Genomic DNA, 20,701 nt, shown 5'->3' on the forward strand with positions numbered 1-20,701 from the left:
CATAATCTAGACGGCATCCTGTGCAAAGGAGCCTCCCACTGGTGGTAAATAACCCTATAAGTATAGTGAGATAACTGAAAAGAGACTGAATTTGTGCTTATTTTAAAAATAAAAAGCAAAATCCTCTCTTGTGAAAGTTCATCGGAAATAGGAGCACAATTTTTTTTATTAGGCTAGAATCAAGTCCGTTAGCGTGCGGTCTAGTCTTGCCCTAAATAGGCAATCCCTGTTGCCACCGACCCAGATTTAAAAATAAAACTCTGCTTTTAAAATCAAGCGCTGTGCAGCGCCCTAGTTTTCCAACCATAAACAGCGCTGGAGAACGAAAACAGCGCTCGCTACGCTCGAGAAACTAGTGCTACCTTTGGACGGTGTTATATTTCAAGCGCTTTAAGTTTATAGGGGTTGCATAGGAAATGTGTCAAGGACATTGCAAGCCACACCCCGGCTGACATTGCTTTCTGCGTTCCATTTTTGAACAAAGGCCTATTTTCTTTGTGTACGTATAGGCTACATCACAGAGATGTTACTTTTTATGGATCGCACTCTCGGTTATGGCAACGGCCTAACGATAAAATGCCAGTTCTAATGATCATTTCTGAATAGAAGTGTAGTTTAGATTTTATAATAATACTTCATTCATTTCATGTCCATCATTATGATTGTGTGAGGGTGCTAGATTTAATTATTTTAAAGTTTTGGCGTTTAAAATATAGACTCTGTAAGACTCACAATAATATTTCATTAGGGTACTTAATAGAGACTGTTTTTTCGTTTTGTAAGACACTCCTTTGTCTTGAGTTAAAAAATTCCTTTGTTTTCTCAGGCTGCTATGATGGTGACTGGCTTTTGTTTATAAACAGTAGTGGTTTGTCACTACGATGGAATTATATTTTGTTTATTAACAACATTTTCTTGAACTTATAATCACAATGCTAACAACAGGAACAAACATAAACTTATTATACCTACTACTAATTCGAGTCTGTGGTACAGTGGCGATGTACATAGGTACTTTTGCAACACGATACCAAAAAATGTTCAAAACAAATGTATTAACAATTTGTTATGTTTCAAAGTGATAGCCCTCACTTCTGGGATTAAATTTATTACAAAAATTAAAATTTGAAAACAAAATTTTATGAACGATGCGGGACTGGAACCCGCGGCCTCGCACATTCCGTGCGAGTGCTCTTACCAACTGAATTAACTGTTCGAGTGACGTATCGTTTATAAAATCTTGTATGCTTTGTTCAACTCACAGGGTGTGTCTTCATATACAGGATTTTTTAAATTTTATTTGTATAATTAATATCAGAAATGAGGGTTATCTATCACTTTGAAAAAAATTACAAATTACATGGAGTGATTGAAGAGGAAGGTTTATATGTATAATACATTCATAGTATAGAAACTCTCATGATTTTAGAGGTTTCTAGTGTGATGTTGTAAATTAACCTCTTTAGCGCTGACATTACAAACGCTGACTGAACCCTACCAGATAGGTTAAAATAATGTACTACAGTATTGTACACCTATAAAAGGTCTACAATAAAGTCCGCGATGGTATAGTGATATATAGTTCTTAGGGGTAACCTACAATAACCATTTTTTATCCTTTACTTTTTACGAGAACTATTGGCTTATTTACAAAGTGATTTTAAGCACAACAGTATTAATCCTTATCCAATTAAGTATATTGTGCATCTAATGAAGATAAATTTGCCCTTTGCAGAATTAAATTTCAATGAATATTTTCGAAGATACTACAGATGTAAAATGCAGGGACCTAGCGGTTGCGGCGGTACCGGTCGGGAGAGCATTAGAATGAGTATCATCAAATTTATAAAATATTGCAGTCTATGAAATAGAAAACTTATTTTTGTATGTTATTGTCGTTTATTATTGAGATTTAAATATAGGGATCACTCGCAAAAATACTTAGTATATTAAATTTTTACTATTACCTTTTCACAGAACAAAGTCTGTCCGAGCACCTAGTACTAAATAAATAAAGACGTTTTCAGTTCAAAAATTCAACGACATTGTTCAGTATCAGTGATTGGGCCTATCGTATTCAATCATTTCTGCTGAAGCCCTACCTACCAGGTCTTATATTAACTGAAGCATGACCGTGCCACGCCTAGAGCTAATACGCGTGACAGATTCTATTATGAGGGGCACGTTCGGTGCAAATGTTATGAATCAATCAGTATAGTGACTCTCCTGCATGCTCAAATATTTTCCATTGAGTTACTATTGACAATGAGGTTTGTGTACCAGGCACACATACACGGCCAGGAGACTACCTAATAAAATTCTACGAAGTCTTTTTTTTGTAAAGTCAAAGTAAAGTATGTATGCCCAATGATTCCAGATGCACAGTAGCGACTCGTCTGGCGGCGCGGGGCCGGTCCTGCTACAGCAGCTGGGGCGCCTCATCGTGCGCTCCCGGAGTACCAGCCCCTCGAGGAATACGCGGGACAGAAGACACTCGAAGGGCACCCCGTCTACCAGCCATCAGGTGAAACCTACTGACGATTCCTTGTCAGACTCTGGAGCCACAATCTCAGAGCTGAACAAGACATATCAATATTTACGAACCATGCGTCGCTCGAACTGAGTTGGCTGAGTTGAAAAGAGTGCTCGGACGGACAGGCGGTGGGTTTGAGTCCCGCATTGTTCATAAATATTGGTACAAATTTAATTTGTATTATTGTTTTCTGTTCTGTAGGTAGGTTAGGTTACTTTGCGAGCTGCAAAGGAACAGGAATGATCGAAGATTTCTGCGTAGATGCGATGTGGACATATCTTTGTGCGTCTCGCGCTAAACCTCAGGGCAAATAAAGGTAATCAACGCTAGTAGGGAAAATGCCCTGTACTTCCTCGGGGCATAAAAAGAATAGGGAAGTCCCAGACCCAAGGATGTCGTAAGAGTCGGCTAAGGGCGTTTACCATGCAAAAGAGCCCTTTGCACAGTATGTCGGCTAGATAATGGGTACCACAAGGGCGCCTTTTTCTGCCATGAAGCAGTAATGTGTAAGCATTATTGTGTTTCATTCTGAATGATGAAATTGCTGGACAAATAAGACATAACATCTAACCTCAAGGTGAAAAGCGCAATTGTAGTGCCGATCAAAATTTTTGGGTTTTTCAAGAATCTGTGAAGAATGAGTGGCACTGCATTGTAATGGACACGGCGTAACAATTACCATCAGCTGAACGTCCTTCTAGTACCGCTCCTTATTGTCATAAAATAAAGGTATTCTACTCGGGTCCGCTCGCTCCAAGAACAGTGTCATAAGTTTGTATTGAAATGTGTCGTTTCAGATACAAAGCCAACCCAAGCCGGAGTTCGACAGGCCCCTGCCTGGCATCGAAGCGCAGCTGACCAGCCATGTGGACGCTCTATGGAACGAGAAGACACCAATATGTATTGAGGTAAAAATTAATTTTAAATATATAAAAGATTTGTAGATGGGGTGGTAATTTAAACACACACAATTCTTATTATCACTGTATTTGGGCTGAGTTTCCACTTAGAATTTACAGTACGTTATGATTATAATAGTTTCATAATATCATAATTTCCTATGAACATACGTAACAATAGCATGATAGTTGAAAGGTATGTCTAGTTCTTTATTTTTTTCTGTTTATGTTTCTTTCGTACCTAAATTATAAATACAACGTACAATAAACAACTAGGATTGCAATTACGCTCAAAGATCGTCTGAATCAAAACTCAAGTTTTCGTTCGTTGTGTTTCGACCGCGCTTTGAATACAACGTCACGCAATGATTTGTTCAATGAAAAAATGTCCAAATAACAGCATATCCAAACTTAAAAATGATGGAGTGTCGTATTTCTGGTAAGTGCCGATTAAAATTAACAAAATTGTGTAATTAAGTTGACGTTTTTAATCATAAATAATTATGTTTCAATTGCTTAAACAAAATACATTCCCGATGATGTGCGAATAATCAATGAGATCGTGTATTGTGAACAATACTGCCACGAAATAAGGTATTAATTTGAATGAATGCTTACTGTTATGTGTATAAGTTAATGTATACATTTATACAACGCCGCTCGTAAATTTTTCACGACCTTTTTTTATGGTATAGGAGGACAAACGAGCGTACGGGTCATCTGGTGTTAAGTGATCACCGCCGCCCATACTCTCTTGCAACACCAGAGGAATCACAGGAGCGTTTAAGGAAGGTGTACGCGCATTTTTAAAGTACGTCAATGCGAATAGAAACTTAGGTACAGCAATACTTCAATCAAAATCTTAATAGGTCTTGCATTGGCTACCAGTAACCATCTGAGTGATATAAAAATATTTGACAGGAAGTGACGTAAATGTGTTGGTCTTAGTGATTCATACATCACTGCGGTTTTGTGTCGAGACACTTTGCGGCGAAGAGTGGAAACCGGCACTCCATCGTATGCAGCCCTCAATTTCGAGTGGAGCGCCGCGTCCTTCGCCAAGTGATCAGCCCTCTCGTTCCCCTCGATACCTACATGTGCCCGAACCCAGCGGAACCCGTATGGTTTTACCCATATTTCGAGCACGCTACATAAGGTTTTTAATTTCGAAGGCTATCGGGTTAAACGAAGATCGATCCCTTAGAAGCTCCAGCGATGACCTGGAGTCGCTAAGAATCTCGACCTTCATGTCGGGCCTTCGAAATTGCGCACATTTCGGCTTGGGGGAAGAAGGGAGATAATGTACAAAGTACTATCTACGCGCCTCAATAGGGCTACTGGAAACCCAACCGCTGCCAGCTATCAGTCAACGGATCGGCCTAGCTATTCAACGAGGAAATGCTGCCTGTATTCTTGGTACACTTTCCCATAATGATAGTTTTAATTTAATTTAATCATTGTACAGAAAATATTTGTATTTGAAACAATCCACAGGTCCTTCTAGCTCCAGATTGTCAAGACTGCTTCAACTCGATGTCTCGCCTGGACAACGATTGTTCGTACGAGAAGATGCACCACCAAAGGGGACTGCTTCTAGAGCGATGGACGATCCGAGCTATGAATAACAAGTAAGGATTATATTATTGACCATTTTAACTTCTAATAGTGGGACTGAGGAGTCGTACTACTACAACGCGATAACACGACCATCACTCGAATGAGCGATGCGACCATCGTACAAGTCGATGATGAAACATATTGATCTAGAATAGGTTTTTTTGAGCGGCCAAAAATTCTGAGCGGCACTACAACTGCGCTCGTCACCGTTAGACATAAGATGTTAAGTCTCATTTGCCCAGTTATTTCACTAGCTTGCGCACCCTTCGGAAACACAGTAATGCTTACACGTTGCTGCTTCACGGCAGAAATACGCGCCGTTGTGGTACCCATTATCTAGCAGGCATCCTGTGCAAAGGAGCGTCCCACTGGTAATTGGTATCCTCAAGCCGCTGCCCCACCATGCGGGGCACGAGGATGCGGCGCATTTTAGTTGCGTGGATTAATTTGTTTGACAACGTAGGTCTATCCAAATGTTCTGAGTTTTCTTTAGTGCTAATTCCGCCAATATTTGTCTTTAAACAATTCGACACGTGTTTCGCCTCTACGCGAGGCATCCTCAGGAGATGTTGACTCGCCAAACTCTGGCACGAGACAAAGTAACGCCTACTTCAATAAAAATTAACGTAGGTCTAGGTTTCAACTGCATCACACACTATACAGGAATATAAAGGTTATGTTCAACTATAGCGTAGCTCACCACCACGGAGGCTACGCACATGCCACTGCAATACACGCTGTAGTTAAAATTTGTGTTTAGTTTGTACTGCAGTGGAAGAGAGTGCGAAGACCCACGTTGTCAAACAGCAATGAGACATGCTTTGTGTGTGTAAGCGCTTATTCGAGCATGCCGTGCATCGCGTTTTTGCTATGGCGCGATCACGCAATGGTCGCATCCTTTAACCGCGCAATGACAATGCTTCAAGTGAGACCAAAAAGTAAAATCCAAACTTTATCGTCCTTACATTGTGATGCTTCGTTGGTTTTTTTTTTTAATTTTTAATATAATATTATACCGGTTGATCCTGCCCATCGAAGCACCATCATGACTTTTGTGTCATACACAAAACTGATGTAACGACCACAGTATATTAACTAAAAAATTATATATCCCGGCTGCTGTCTACCCAAGCCGATACCACTTAGAGGCCTTCAGAAGCTTCGAGCATACTCAGCAAAAGTCGGCATCTCTTGCCCTCCAGTCCTGCAAGAACCCATTTCGCTCCCTCTGATATACAAAAATTAAATGATGCTGTTGGATAGAAAGTTCATCTTCTGGTATACCTAACACATAGATGGGCGGCCGCTATCTAGAGCAAAGGAGAAAGCCTGGCAGTTAGCCTGGATATAGCGAAGGCCCTCGATCGTGTATGGCACAAGGCGCTTCTCTCAAAACTTCCATCATTTGGGCTTGCCGAGCGTCTATGCAAGTGGGCCCCCGACTGCCGATAGTCAATAATCACTTAACATCAGCTGAATTATACGCTCGATTACTCTTCCATAAAAAAAATAACTTAGGAACAGGAAGAACTAGTCTTGGGAGCCGCTGACGACAGGACACCATGCGAGGTCAAATTTGCGCTCCATATAGATGAAAGTATGAAGCAATGTACTGTAGCGGTTGAGATAGAATGCTATTGTTATTGAAATTCCAGGAGTCAAGAGTGCCCCCCCGCCATTTCCTCCCACTGGCTGTTGAATGCCGTGCGCTCGCAACTGCACTTTTCTCAGCTGTCCGCGTGGAGAGCCAGGCTCAACGTGGACGACAAGGGTGCGGAGAGAAGGTAGGCTCAGAACGATTTCATTTACCTTATTACATTTGTTGCAGACTGGCTACGATCTTATTGCTTGTGACGTCATGCGTTAATATGAGATTGTGACGTCCCTGTTACAGTCCGCGGGGATTATAAATACGACTGTCACTGAAAGTTAGATATGGAACGTGAAATGTATTGAGTCAAGTGAAAAAGATGGGAGACTTTTTTTAGTTGGCTCCAACTTCGGGAGTTCACTTACTGTTCATCTACAAGGTTATAGGTACACTTCTGGGGGATTAAATAAACAAATTTTATTTTTATAAAAATATATATTCGTAGTAGCAAGTAATTTATTGAGTGTAACTCTGAGTAAGCAGATGCCGACTACAGTTTTGTTGGGATGGAACGACAAACGAACATACGAACAGTCTAATGATATGTGATTACCGCAGAACCTACCGAAAACTGAGTGTCTTAAACGACTGGGTACTTTCCATTGCCATAATGTAAAAAGTGGACTTCACTCAGTATACAAGGTGCACTGGTTTTCAAATTCCGCAACCCACATCAATGACTTCTGGAGTATGGGCGCATTTAGGTAGGTACACATACGCCCTTTTAGGTACACATACGCCCTTTTAGATACCCATACGCCCTTTTAGGTACCCATACGCCCTTTTAGGTACCCTTACGCCCTTTTAGGTACCCATACGCCCTTTTAGGAACCCAGACGCCGTTTTAGGTAGGTACCCATGCGGCCCCTTTTCGGAAACAACCTGAAAACACACCAGAACTTAGTTCATTCTGCATTCTAGTTGTATATGGAAGAAAGTTCGTTGACAATACAAACTGGATATTTTAGAAATTTACTCCATCCATTATTGTTGTAATATAGTTTTTACATTATACCGAAAACATTTTTATTTTTGTTATATTATCACATAATAATGTAATGTTTGATTGAAGCCCCACTTTTCAGGCGCAAGCTGAGCCGCGAATCGTGCAACTTTAAAAAGATAGAAGCAAACTGCGATGAAACAGACCTGGAAGATCGCAAGCTAAACATCGTCTACTCCATAAAAGACCCCGGGGAAAGCTACAAAATGTCAGAATTCAACCGTACACCGACAGACCATAATTTTCCCATAGCCGATATGGGGGATAACGTTTATCTAAAAGTTTTACTTCAAAGCCTTCCCCGTTTGGATACTATACCCAACGTTAAATGTACCTGTCCCAAGCGAAGGACCAGCAAAGAGATCTCAATAAACATACACGAAGAAATTATCAATAAATTGAATGATCTCACTCTAGGACCGAGGAAATATGACAATTGCTCCAAGCGAAACATAGGTCCTGATTACTGTGATAGAAAAATATTGGATGATCGTATGTTGACTCCGTGCAATGAGAGTGGAAAGCATAAATGCAACTGTGATGATGAGTCTGATGAGAAGAAGCAAGAGACGAAGAAGCTGGACGAAAGGCGCCTGAAAGAAATAGCGAAATACAAACGACGTCTGCGAAAAGAGAGCAAACTGAAGCGTCTATGTGATAGCACGTCTTCGGAAGGCGATCTTCGAAAAGAACCCCATACGTCCATTCCGATTCTGCAAGCTTCGAGATTCGATAGATTCAGAGCTATTGGGTGTTACAGAAATCAGACTTATCTGACGTTACCGGCCAGTAGAATTGAGGGTAGATCGCCATTTTTGGATGCAGAAACCATACCACCTTCAGAGTATAAAAGAACTAATACGGTTGGGACTCAAACTGATAACGTTGTCTGCAAATGCGGTAATCCCATCGAATTGAAATGTGTCAGTTGCAACAAGGGTATGGTTAGATCTGAGGGTAGTTACAATCTGGTCGGTATAGAGAAAGGCGCTAGACGGAAACGCGAAGAGGACCATAGTTCTCAGAAGAAGCTTAAATGTGATAATAGTAATAGTGATATAGTTAATAAGTGTGATGATATAGTGAGGCGGCCAAAGTTGAGACGTTTTTTCCCGATTGTGGACCGTATTGAGAAGGTTATAAGCGACAGATTCGCGCAGAACAATGATATAAAGGAGTTGAACCTGCGCGATGACGACACGGTTTTCTCCGTGCCGAAGTCAGAACCGAAACGACAGAAGACGTACTCGATCAATGAAGATTACGTTTTGTACGAGAAATGTGATTATGGGACCATAGACAAGTGCGATATAGACGCGCCGAATGAATTGATGTCTCCGGATAAGAAAGAACAGGAGAACGTAGTTCCGACGCGGTCGGAGATGGATCGGTTTAAATGGCGTTTCGACTCGGCCGCGTCAATGGTGTTCCACACCAAAACTGGACTGCCTTTAACTTCTAGTCCTGCGCCGCTTAGACGTGGGAATAACTGCTTTGATTTCGACGATTCGATCAACGGCGTGTCTGGAATCAAAAGGTGAGAATATTGTTTTATTATTACCACAGATTAGTCTGAGATACCAATCAAAAGCTGCGTTTTGTCATATGTTGAATGAATGAAAGGGGTTTCATTTTAAATTTAATTTAATATTTTTTATGAAAATAAGGGATGAGACGAGGAGGACATTAAGCTGATGGTAATTGATACGCCCTGCCCATTAGAATGCAGCGCCGTTCAAGATTATTGAAAAACCCAAAAATTCTGAGCGGCACAACAACTGCGCTCGTCACCTTGAGACATAAGATGTCGAGTCTCATTTGCTCAGTAATTTCACTAGCTATGTCGCCCTTCAGATCGAAACACAGTAATGCTAATACATTACTGTTTCACGGCAGAAATAGTCGCCGTTGTGGTACTCATAATCTAGCCGGCACCCGGTGCAAAGCATATATTTTACCAGTGGGAGGCTCCCACAGGTAAAATATATCGCGAGTGGTTTGCTGATTTTTTTTTTTGTTAAAGCGCAATTGTAGTTATTATTTGTACGGGTACTCACGATACTACCACACGTCGCGTAGATAAGCAATGACCGAAACGAATAAGATGCCACGTGGACAGATTGATGTACTAATAGTGTCAAATTTGTCAAGAGTTTCTCGCCGCCTTCGCAGTTCCGCTGTGACCACGATTCATGCAATTGGATCGAAATATCGGCTTCAAATAAATAAAACGTGTATCCCTTAATAATAATAAATTATAAAATATATTGTTATGCCTACTACTCGTTTGGCTCGAGTTAGTAAGTCTTCTTTTGGGCGATGTATATGCTTCTACAATATGATCCCAGAAAATGTACAAAACAAATGTGTTACGAAATTTAAAATAATTGTTAACAAACGTTTGTGTGGGAAAGGTTATTATAGCATAACCGATTTTCTTAATGAAACCACGGACTGGGAAAAAGCGAACACCCTCAGGCTCTTTAATTACATTGTAATCCATATTTTATATTAAAAAAAACCCGCTAAGTTTCTTGCGCCCATTCTTCTCAGGTCTGAGGCAGTCTCTTTTGAATGGGTGGTAGTTTTTGACGTTCAATAAGTGATTTTAAATCCTATTTTAAATAAAAATATTTGAATTTGAATGAAAATTCCACGATCATAAAAGATTAAAAATCTATGTAGGTAAACGTGTGCATAATTAAATTTTGTTTTGTTATAATGATTATTTTTGAAACAGATGAGGTCAAATAACTAGTGCCCACATACCTGTTTTACATTTTATTGTTATTCGTATTTGCTTTCGACACTTCTTCTCTATGTAAACTTGAATATTGCATGCTTATTTCATAAAATTTATTGCTATCTAAATAAATAATCCGTACAAAAATGCAAATATTTTTTCACTTCATTTTAATTAATGTTTAAATCTAATTAAGTACGTACAATGTATAATGAATCTAGTAATGTAAAAAATATAATCGTAATTTTCAGCGCTCTCTTTCATCCAATATCGCCCCCCTCGCCGGCGGTAGTTTCACCGGCGTCTCCCCCCATCGCATCCGAAGCCCCCCCGAACGCAGAATCCCCCCTAGATGCAACGCACAAGAGGAAAAAGATACCGCACAACAAACTGAGAGTCGGGACCAGCACTGGACTATTAGGTAAGACAATACTATATAACAACAATAATAAAAAATCTATTCTACTAATCTCATACTAAATGTATGGGAGTGTTTAGTATCAAAATATTGGATACTTCTTGTTTGATTATTAAACAGTTATTGATATAATTTTTTTGATCAGGAAATAATAATAAAGTGTTTTGATATCTCTACTAATAGTTTCGGAATAACCGCCTGGTCACACTTTATGATTACATCCTGTATTTTGTATTTGTATTTTGCAGTGCATTCAAGAATTTGATTTAAATTCCAGGCAGTTTCGAAGAGTCTGCTTTAAAAGGGCGGTTGGAACCGGTGGCGACTGTACACGGATTCGTGGCAGAGCTGGGGGCTTCGGGGGCCTTCTGTCCCCCCCACAGGCGGCTGCCAGTCACTGTGTTCTTCTACGCCCCGGGTGGGACAAACGCGCCCTACTGTGTGAGTGATTGCTACACAGGAGTTTTTTTTTTTTGGAAAAGGAGGACAATCCAGCGTACGGATTACTTGGTGTTAAGTGATCACCGCCATACAAAAAATATATAAAAAATATATAATATTCGTTTATAGTTATTTATGCAACTGTTGCGTAATAAGGGGTATTAAAACACGATTCGCCTCGTGTGATAATAGTATCACATGAGTGTTTTAATACCTAATTATCAACAGTTGCATACAAGATTTTATCTACACCCAGAATATGAATCCTCTAAAAGATTCTGAAACTGTTAGCTTACTGCTAACATTAAAACAGCCAGTCCTAGTAGTAACCATCCATTACTTATTATATACAAATAAATTAAGCATTAATGAAAGAATTATTTATTTTAGTAGTAATTTACATTTTTTATAGTGCAATAATTAAAATTCACTTGAATATTATGTTCTTTTGCAGCGTTTAAATCGAATCGCTCATTCTTTGTAAACAAAACAATAAAAATATCGAAGAAAAATGGCAGGCATTCGAATAACCTACTTTTTTTTACGGCGCGCGACGTTCTGGTAGTGTGGAACGCGCGTAAACGAAAATGTTCTTTTTTTGAAATTCATACAGATACCACGCATCGAGCAATAAGAATGTGGCTGTCTGTTAAAACTCTTTGAGCATGAAGGGATTGAAAAAAAAATAGGAGTGTTGTTATGAAATTCAGTACAACATTACAATACTCGTTTGGATGATGTAATGGTTATTAGGAGATGGGTGTTTTAATGTTGGCAATAAGCTAACTGTTTCAGAATAGAGGATTTAAAGCATGGGTGTAAATAAAAAAATATTGGCACTCATAATGTCAATACTAGAAATAGGGATAAGCTTGCTAGTCATGTAAGTCGACTACATAAAGTCACAAATTCATTCAGAGGTCTTATTATACGTTTTTACGGTCCCTGTTGAAATACAAAACTTAACTTTTTAACGAATATAAATCAGTTCTGAAGAAAAAGTTATATACTAAAGTTAAGGTACCTACTATAAAATATCTCGATGTAAATAACCCATGGGACTGAACTGATGGGCTGTTACATGTATGTCTCAGATTGATTAATGTAATTATAGTTAAATAAGAATTTGTAATAATCTTTTTTGAAAAGATCAGCCTTAGAGTTTCTTGCTCGATCTTCTCTGGCAGGGCTGCTTCCTGTCAATTCTGCAAAATGTCTGCTGCGAATGAGCTGTATTATAAAAAAAAATACATACGAAATAAAATCGTCTTCACATGGAGTACTGTTCTCTGGGAGGGTGCTGCCCATTACCAGCTTCTTCCATTTGGCCGCATACAATGAAAAGCGGCTCGAAGGACCAACGATCAAGTCATCTCCGATCGGCTTGATTCTTTGGCGTTGCGTATAGATGGGAGTTCTCTCTGCATTTCCTACCGCATTTATCACGGGTAGTGCTCAGAGATTATGTCAAAATGCGAAATTCCACCTGCATTATGTTGACGTCTAGCGTTCTACAGCCACGCGTTTTGCGAGGAACTTCTTGACTCGCACAGTCACTTATAGAGCATACTCAAATGCCGGCAAAGCATCTCTTGACACCTGGTTTTACGGAAGTCCATGGGCGATTGCACACAATGATGTGCAATTGCCCATCTTGAGTACAGCACGGCACATTTCTAATGATTCCGATACAGTAAAGTGTCGGAACTAACCGTACTTGGAAAAAAGGACCTCATAAAAATTATATTTTTTTGTGTAATTTTTTTAAATGGCATGTAATAGGGTACTATCTATATACAGTATGGAAATAGCATATATGAAATAAATGTAGGTACATACTCGTGATGTAGGTACCAACTGACGATATACCAAAAATTAACAAAATCCGTGCATTATTGTCAAAAAGTAGATTTTACATTTTAAGCAAATTTTAGCGTTCTGTAGAATTATGTAACTAGGTCAATGGTTCAATGAACGTGAATATTTCAATATCATAAACGGTGTTGCCGATTTGCCGTGCAATAGTTGAATGGCAGCGCTTTGAAAGAAAAGCCGCCAGTGTATTTTATAGCCTACACAAATGGTCGGATTTGGTCCGACCGAACCATCGGACGCGGTCTGGTACCATATTCAATGGTATGTCGCATTCTCCATCGCACAAAATTATTATTATTACCGTCCGGACCGTACTGAGTACGACGGCGGACGAATTGGCGCGAGGTGTGTTTAGGCTATAAAATACGCGTGTCAAGACACTGGCGACATTCCTTTGGTAGCGTACACGTGCCAGCGGTATCTCTTTGACGGTCGCGGGCTGCGACTTTATTCAAAGGCAAGGTCGAACGGCGTAGGGAAAGGACATCTTCTATCGATAGTTAGCTTTCTTTAAAGGGAGTTGTGATCGATAAACAATAAGCTGTTTAAGTTTAATTTCAATTGTTTCTGTAATGATTATTGTAAAAATACTACACCCTCGATATTCAAAACTAAACAGCTTCGTAAGTTTGTTTTTTAAATTATGAAGTAGTTTCGAGATAATGAATGTGAATTTGGAAGAACTAAACTATAACAATTTATTACTTGTTTGCAATTTGAAAGCAACCTATCAAAAATAGTACCAACTTACTTGTTCGCTGCTCAGGAAACCACTCAGAAAATAGTGGTTTCGTAAATTCAGTTTTACCAGTGGGAGGCTCCTTTGCACAGGATGCCGGCTAGATTATGGGTACCACAACGGCGCCTATTTCTGCCGTGAAGCAGTAATGTGTTAGCATTAAAGTGTTTAGGTCTGAAGGGCGCCGTAGCTAGTGAAATTACTGGGCAAATGAGACTTAACATCTGATTTCTCAAGGTGACGAACGCATTTGTAGTGTAGCGCGCAGAATTTTTGGGGTTTTTCAAGAATCTTGAGCGGCACTGCATTGTAATGAGCAGGGCGTATCAACTACTATCATCTGAACGTCCTGCTCGTCTTTTCGCTTATTTTCATAAAAAAAAAGTATTGAACTTACAAAAATAAACTATTTTTTTACAAAGCTTATCCATTCATTCATTTATTAATTGTTAAAAATATTAAAACATTCGAATAACACAAAAAAACTAGTTTTTAATACCTTGTTTAGGTTACTGGTAAGTAATTGTAATTAAAATATCGATAAACTAGAATTGTGTGGGCTGCCCTTAATTTTTTTTCGCCATTTTAGTTTGTTGATTCAGTAATCAGTTTTCGGCTAGCTTCCGGGTAGTGTCTACGATCTGTCAGAGCGTCCGTGAATCCAAGTCGGTGCCTTACGCAGGGCGCGATTGTTTTAAGTGATGGACTGTATTTATTAATTTAACTTTCTAAAAATTCAATTGAAATGTTAAAATTAACTTTCATTTCTTTTCGCTTTTTGCTAAGAGCTTGTTTACGTGAAGAGAACCGCCGATTAGGCGCCTGTGTGCTACGTTGTCGCTCCTCGCGGTCAAAGTACGTTGCCTAAACAGACTGTTTTCTTTTTTCTAATTCAATTTTGATATTTATTTTCTTTGAAAATTTCACTTTTATAATTTAGGGATTTTAATTTAATAATAACTTTTTCTATACTTCTGTGGACCAGTATGACTAGTTTTTTCATTTATTTCATATATATGCAAACCATACTGTTAGTATAGTTATAAATTTCTATTTTGTCTGTATTCAAATTAAGTCGCCGTTCGATTTCAATTGCTTCCAAAAGCTTGCGAGACAGTTCACAACACAGCAAGTTATTATCTTAGTATTTTTTGTTACCAGGGTCACATAAACCTAGGTCCGGGTGGCTACAGAGTGTCTCGCTCTGGCACGATTCAGGTGTCGCTGTTCAACCCTCATGGCACCTTGGTCAAGATGTTTGTGGTGCTTTACGACCTCACGTGTATGCCCCCAATGGCTCGCACCTTCCTGAGGCAGCGCACGCTTTATATGCCCGCGGGGGCGAAGCCCCCACAGACCCGAGAGATGCACAAGTGGCTTCGATATCTTATACATTTGCGGTGAGCCTAATTATATTGATGAAATATATTATCTCCTGTTCTTGTTTTAGTTTTTGTTAGTCGCTTTATGACTGGGGGTTTAATTTTAAGCAGATGAGGACAAATAAATCTAAAATAAGAAAAATGCACAGAATAAAAAAACACACTCACAAACAACACAACAAATCACAGGAACAATTTGAAAGAAAGAAAAAAAAAAACTTTTATTTTAATACGCTCACAAATAATAAAATGAAGCAACTTAAAAATATACAAATATAAAAACGTGTGGTGGTTAAAAGAGGAGCCACTCAGCATATACGTTTCAACACAATTGACCTGCTATTCAATTAACAAAAACCTTCTATTGTAAATTTTAATGGTGTAATCTACTTTTGGCCATATTATAATTCAACTGTATTGCTGTAAGATTACCGATAAATTTATAAATGAAAAAATAAATGAGCATACATACGGGTCAGCTGGTGGGATCCCCATGGCCCATACTCTCTTGTACCACCAGAAGAATCAGAAGAACGTTGCCGAGCTTATCGAGAATTCGAAAACTTAAAAAACACAACTATTTATCCACCTTGTTAATATGTCAAATGAAATACTTCAAGCCTACATTCTAGCGAGCTACAAAGCGCAGGTCCGACAACACTTGGAGTATTGCTGTCATCTCTGGTCTGGCGCACCCCAGTATCAGCTCGATCCATTTGACCGCGTGCAACGCAGAGCAGCTCGAATAGTCGGGGACTCAGTGCTCTGTGATGGCTGGATCGCTTGGCGTTGCGTAGAGACGTCGCTTCATTTTGTGTCTTCTACCGCATTTATCACGGGGAGTGTTCCGAAGAGCTGTTTAACCTGATTCCTGCCGCCGAATTCCACTTTCGCACGACACGCCACAAGTTAGGATATCATCCCCACCATCTGGATGTGTGGCGGTCCTCCACAGTGCGGTTTTCAAGGAGATTTCTTCCACGTACTACAAATCTGTGGAATGAGCTTCCTTGTGCGGTGTTTCCGGGACGATACGACATGGGTACCTTCAAAAAAAGCGCGTACACCTTCCTTACAGGCCGGCAACGCTCTTGTGATTCCTCTGGTGTTGCAAGATAATGTGGGCGGCGGTGATCACTTAACACCAGGTGACCCGTACGCTCGTTTGTATATTCCAGAAAAAAAAAGTTTGTTGACAATCTAATTTGAATCCTTTAACCTTACGCTGAAAGTTCATTTCCCACAAATGTATCCATATTTTTGAACACTTTGGGTGCTTCTATATTTTGGTGATTTGAACGTAGCTATTCTTATGACATTTATGATGTCCCGATATATTTGACTACTTTGAACGACAACTATTTTTGAAAATATATATTATTTTGTTCAATAAATATCTTTAAATCTTTAAACATTATCTAACTATTGGTTTTGTTTTTTCCAGTTTCATGACATCGAAATCCGGCAAACTATATTTGCATACAGACATCCGGATTTTGGTATCAAGGAAAGCAGACCTGGACACAGCGACCGCACATTCCGCATTATTCAAACCAATAGCCAATCGCAGCGCGGATAGCGCCGCAAGTGACCGCAACAGCCAATCAGAAGAGAACACGCAAATACCGACCAATCGGCAGCCGAATCGCGTGTTTGGCGGCTGCAGTGATTTTGAGCGGGATGTTGGTTTTGAGAATCAAAATGGCGTTTCGTATGAGCTTAGAAGTTTCACTTACGCGCCTGAAAATCCGAAATATTCGCCTCGATAGTTAATTGTGCCTGGTATTGGTTTGTGTTGTATGTATTAATGAAAAAGAATATATTTTTGGTTTTATATGGGTGTTTTTTATTCATTGAGACGTTGCAGTAGATTGTCATAAACACGTGTCAGTCGGTATAACCTTATTATTTTATGAAAAAAAAAGTGATTTGTAGAGAATTTTGTATTCTACAATATTGATAATAAATACAAATAACAAAAACCCCAAAGGAAAAGAGATATTTACAAAAAAGGCGCAAAAAACCGATTTTTGTAACCTTTGACCTTGAAATTTAATAGTTGCGTACACCCTACCATATGTAGGTTTTGAGACAACTTTTAGGGTGTCAATATACAAGTATTTACCGACTTATAGCTGGGTATCGCGAATTCCGAGGTGAACTTACTATAATGACTGGACTATGATACTGGGGTGCGCGAGATCAGAGATGACAGCAATACTTCATATTTGGCCGGACCTGCGCTTTGTAGAATGCTAGAATTTAGGCTGGCTTAAAGTATCTCCGTGCTCCATTTTTTGACCCGAAATTGTGGGTCATTTTTAAATATTCAGTCTCATTAGACCAGAACATCTAACGCACGGTTTTATATGCGAGGGTCGAGATACACACCTCACAGTCTTCGCGAATGACATCGTGATCCAAGTTAGCTCTTCCATTATACGCAATAAAGTTAATTGGCGCAACCATCCCCCCCCGCCTTGGGGTGTACCCTAAAGGAAAAGATTTCAATTAATCTTCACAAGCTTACGAACAATGCCGCTGGCGTTTTATACAACATATAATGCCTTTCCACATCATAAAAGCACGTTTTTTGTTTGAACGCATTAACATTGATCAGAATCGAGCATTAATTATAAGTACTTGGAAACGTTATGATTAGATCTAAATGTATTTATCGCCTCAATCTTCATATATCTTATAAATATATAAAATAAATAATAATACTATTTATTTGGATATATTTATTTGATATTCTTGGGTGTTACTCAGTTTTTCCGCCAGTTATGAACCAATTTTAATAAATATTTAATCAATGTGTAGAGTAGGTAAATTATCTTAAATTTAAGAAAATTATCGGAAGATAGAACCTTGAAAAATCCAAAATTAAAAAGAAGGCTTTATTTGCCTCAAATAAAATTAAAATCTAATATATAAAATTCTCATGTCGCGGTGTTTGTAGTTAAACTCCTTCGAAACGGCTTGACCGATTCTCATGAAATTTTGCGTTCATATTGGGTAGGTCTGAGAATCGGACAACATCTATTTTTCATCCCCCTAAATGTTAAGGGTGGTCCACGCCAAATATTTTTAATTTTTTTGATAATTTTTTTTATTTTTTATTTTTTAAATACATATACAAGTTCAAATTTTCACGTATCTACGATCGACAGTTACTTTTGTATCGCGATTTTAATATCGGCAATACAACGTATGCTGGGTCAGCTAGTAATTTAATAAAACACTTTTCATATTGTAGTAACATTTATTGAGCATTTTATAAATATTTTTTATAAACATCTTTTGATTAAATTATAAATACATATGAGCATGTTTCTTCTTTAACCTTGTGGTAGTACATTATTAAAACAAAATGTCTCCTTAATAATAAAGTTTAATAAAGCATTGTACCATGCAATAAAGATTGGCATGTTCTTAATTAAAATTTAAATAAACTATGTAAGACCTATTAACAACTAATTGAACAATAATAATAGGTATGGGGCTGAGAATTTAAAAAAAAATCCTGTTAAAATAAAATTCCTGAGTACTTATATAATTTATACGTCTAGATCATAGGTTCTCAACGTGGGCGATAACGCCCCCTTGTGGGCGTTTGAGACTTTCGGGGGGGCAGTTGAAGAACCAGAGAAAATTAGGGGGCATTGAGATGGCGCAAATGGGGCGTGGGTAGATTAAAAAATATAGTCTAAAAAGGCATAAAATACTCCAGAAAAAAACATATTCTCAAAGTGGGCGGTGAGCAAAATAAGGTTCAGAAACTATGGTCTAGATAGAGCCTCTTGCTGCTAGACAATTGATGAAATCAGGCCAGGTTTATTACTTTGTTATGTGTGACAAGCTACGTCTTACACTAGTGGTTTGTTTGTCACTTTGTGTTAGTGTGCTTAAAATAGAGGTTAACTGTCAACCTCAATTTTTTGACGTTTTCACAGTTGCAACAGTCTATCTCGACGTATTTAATTATAATAATAATAATATAAGCCTTTATTCGGACAAGTTATACAAATTGTTTTACTTAACCGAGAATATTTATATTTAAAATGAAATTTAAACTCCCTCAACAACCACAACAATAGGCAAACAGGCAACTGTTTGCCTATTGTTGGCAAGACCTCCTCCAATTTTACGTACGTAAAAACGTTTTTAATTAATAAACTTTAAATGTCAGAGTTGTCAGTCAGTACTGTGACACTTAAAAGAAAAGCAACATGGCGCGTAACCGAAAATCGTGACGATTTTCTATAAAATGCCTCGCATACATCGATAAAGAAGTTTCACTTCAAAACATATATTATAATTTAGGTGTATACAGTTGGTTTCTATCCCACTGAAACATATTTTGTATTTCTACTTTAACTGAAGATATTTTGTACATAATATTTGTTATTTGTAAGTAAGCCCTGTGATTCTTGTATTTTTATTGCGGAATAGGACAAATCTCCATTGCAAACGACAGGAATAAGGAAAAGAGAGTCCCTTTTGCACAATAGCTTACAATAGCAATAGAGGACTATTAACTTAAATAAATCATTGCATAAAGGACTTAGACTCTTAAAACTAAAATAAATAACATTTTACTATCTAAAATAAATAATTAAACTAATATATTTACAAAAAAAACGCTTTTTTTGACTTAGTTCATAATAAATAAACAATAAACATACAGTGTTAACTTATATAGTTTTAAACAGGCAATGGTTTTGTGGTTTTCAATGCCAGAATAGCTTCGAGCTATTCTTAAAGTTTTCTGCAACTATAACTGTCGAAGAATTGTCAAAAAACGATTGTGCGGTAAAGTCTACTATAACATAAATGACTTTCTTAATGATACTACAGATTGGGAATGATTCAAATCAGGAAATGATATTTAATTGAAAAAAAAAGAATCCCACTGAATTTCTTGTGCCCGTTCTTCGCAGATTTTAGGCACACTACTCATTTCGACTGGGGGTGGTTCAAAAAGTGATTGTAAATCGTATTTTGAATAAAAAAAAATGAATACCATAAGTGTACATAATACACTCATAGTATTTCTATTACGTTTTTATTTAAATTAATATAATCGCATAGAATAAATGAATAATTTAATATTTTCGTTAAATATATCTTCTATGTCAACATGTCTATGATCTATGATAGTGTTAAAAGAGGTTTGTTCGGGAACAAATGCGTGTTTTCCTGAGCTTTGTACGGTGAGTTGTCGTAATCTGCATCAGTGGCTTCCTGCTGAAAAAAAAAGAAATGAAATGAATCGGAAAAACTGAGGGATTTTGTAATGTAAGCACACTTCATTGTCCAAATCAAATCTGAACTGAATAAATGTTTTACATTGCTAGTTATTGATGAAGAATATTTTAAGCCACTGGAGTAAGTGCG

The 20,701-nt window shown here is 38.2% G+C and overlaps 3 protein-coding genes across 3 annotated transcripts in view; 1 reads left to right on the forward strand and 2 right to left on the reverse strand.

The window, feature by feature from the left end:
• Positions 1–17,137, forward strand: part of LOC126968302 (uncharacterized) — a 62,838-nt gene extending 45,701 nt beyond the window's left edge. The window contains exons 2-10 of the mRNA XM_050813217.1: positions 2,378–2,524; positions 3,331–3,441; positions 4,927–5,060; positions 6,705–6,833; positions 7,786–9,240; positions 10,698–10,867; positions 11,142–11,305; positions 15,081–15,319; positions 16,746–17,137. Of these exons, the coding sequence (XP_050669174.1) occupies positions 2,378–2,524; positions 3,331–3,441; positions 4,927–5,060; positions 6,705–6,833; positions 7,786–9,240; positions 10,698–10,867; positions 11,142–11,305; positions 15,081–15,319; positions 16,746–17,070 (2,874 nt within the window). The 3' untranslated portion in view covers positions 17,071–17,137. The remainder of the gene's footprint in view (positions 1–2,377; positions 2,525–3,330; positions 3,442–4,926; positions 5,061–6,704; positions 6,834–7,785; positions 9,241–10,697; positions 10,868–11,141; positions 11,306–15,080; positions 15,320–16,745) is intronic.
• LOC126968314 (uncharacterized) overlaps positions 1–20,701 on the reverse strand; it is a 512,088-nt gene that overhangs the window by 297,518 nt on the left and 193,869 nt on the right. The gene's annotated exons all lie outside the window — the stretch shown is intronic.
• The window catches only part of LOC126968345 (uncharacterized), a 93,271-nt gene continuing 91,116 nt past the window's right edge, over positions 18,547–20,701 (reverse strand). The window contains exon 8 of the mRNA XM_050813328.1: positions 18,547–20,551. Within this exon, the coding sequence (XP_050669285.1) occupies positions 20,456–20,551 (96 nt within the window). The 3' untranslated portion in view covers positions 18,547–20,455. The remainder of the gene's footprint in view (positions 20,552–20,701) is intronic.

The sequence above is a fragment of the Leptidea sinapis genome, chromosome 15 (genome assembly GCF_905404315.1).
Source record: "Leptidea sinapis chromosome 15, ilLepSina1.1, whole genome shotgun sequence".
Lineage (NCBI taxonomy): Eukaryota > Metazoa > Arthropoda > Insecta > Lepidoptera > Pieridae > Leptidea > Leptidea sinapis.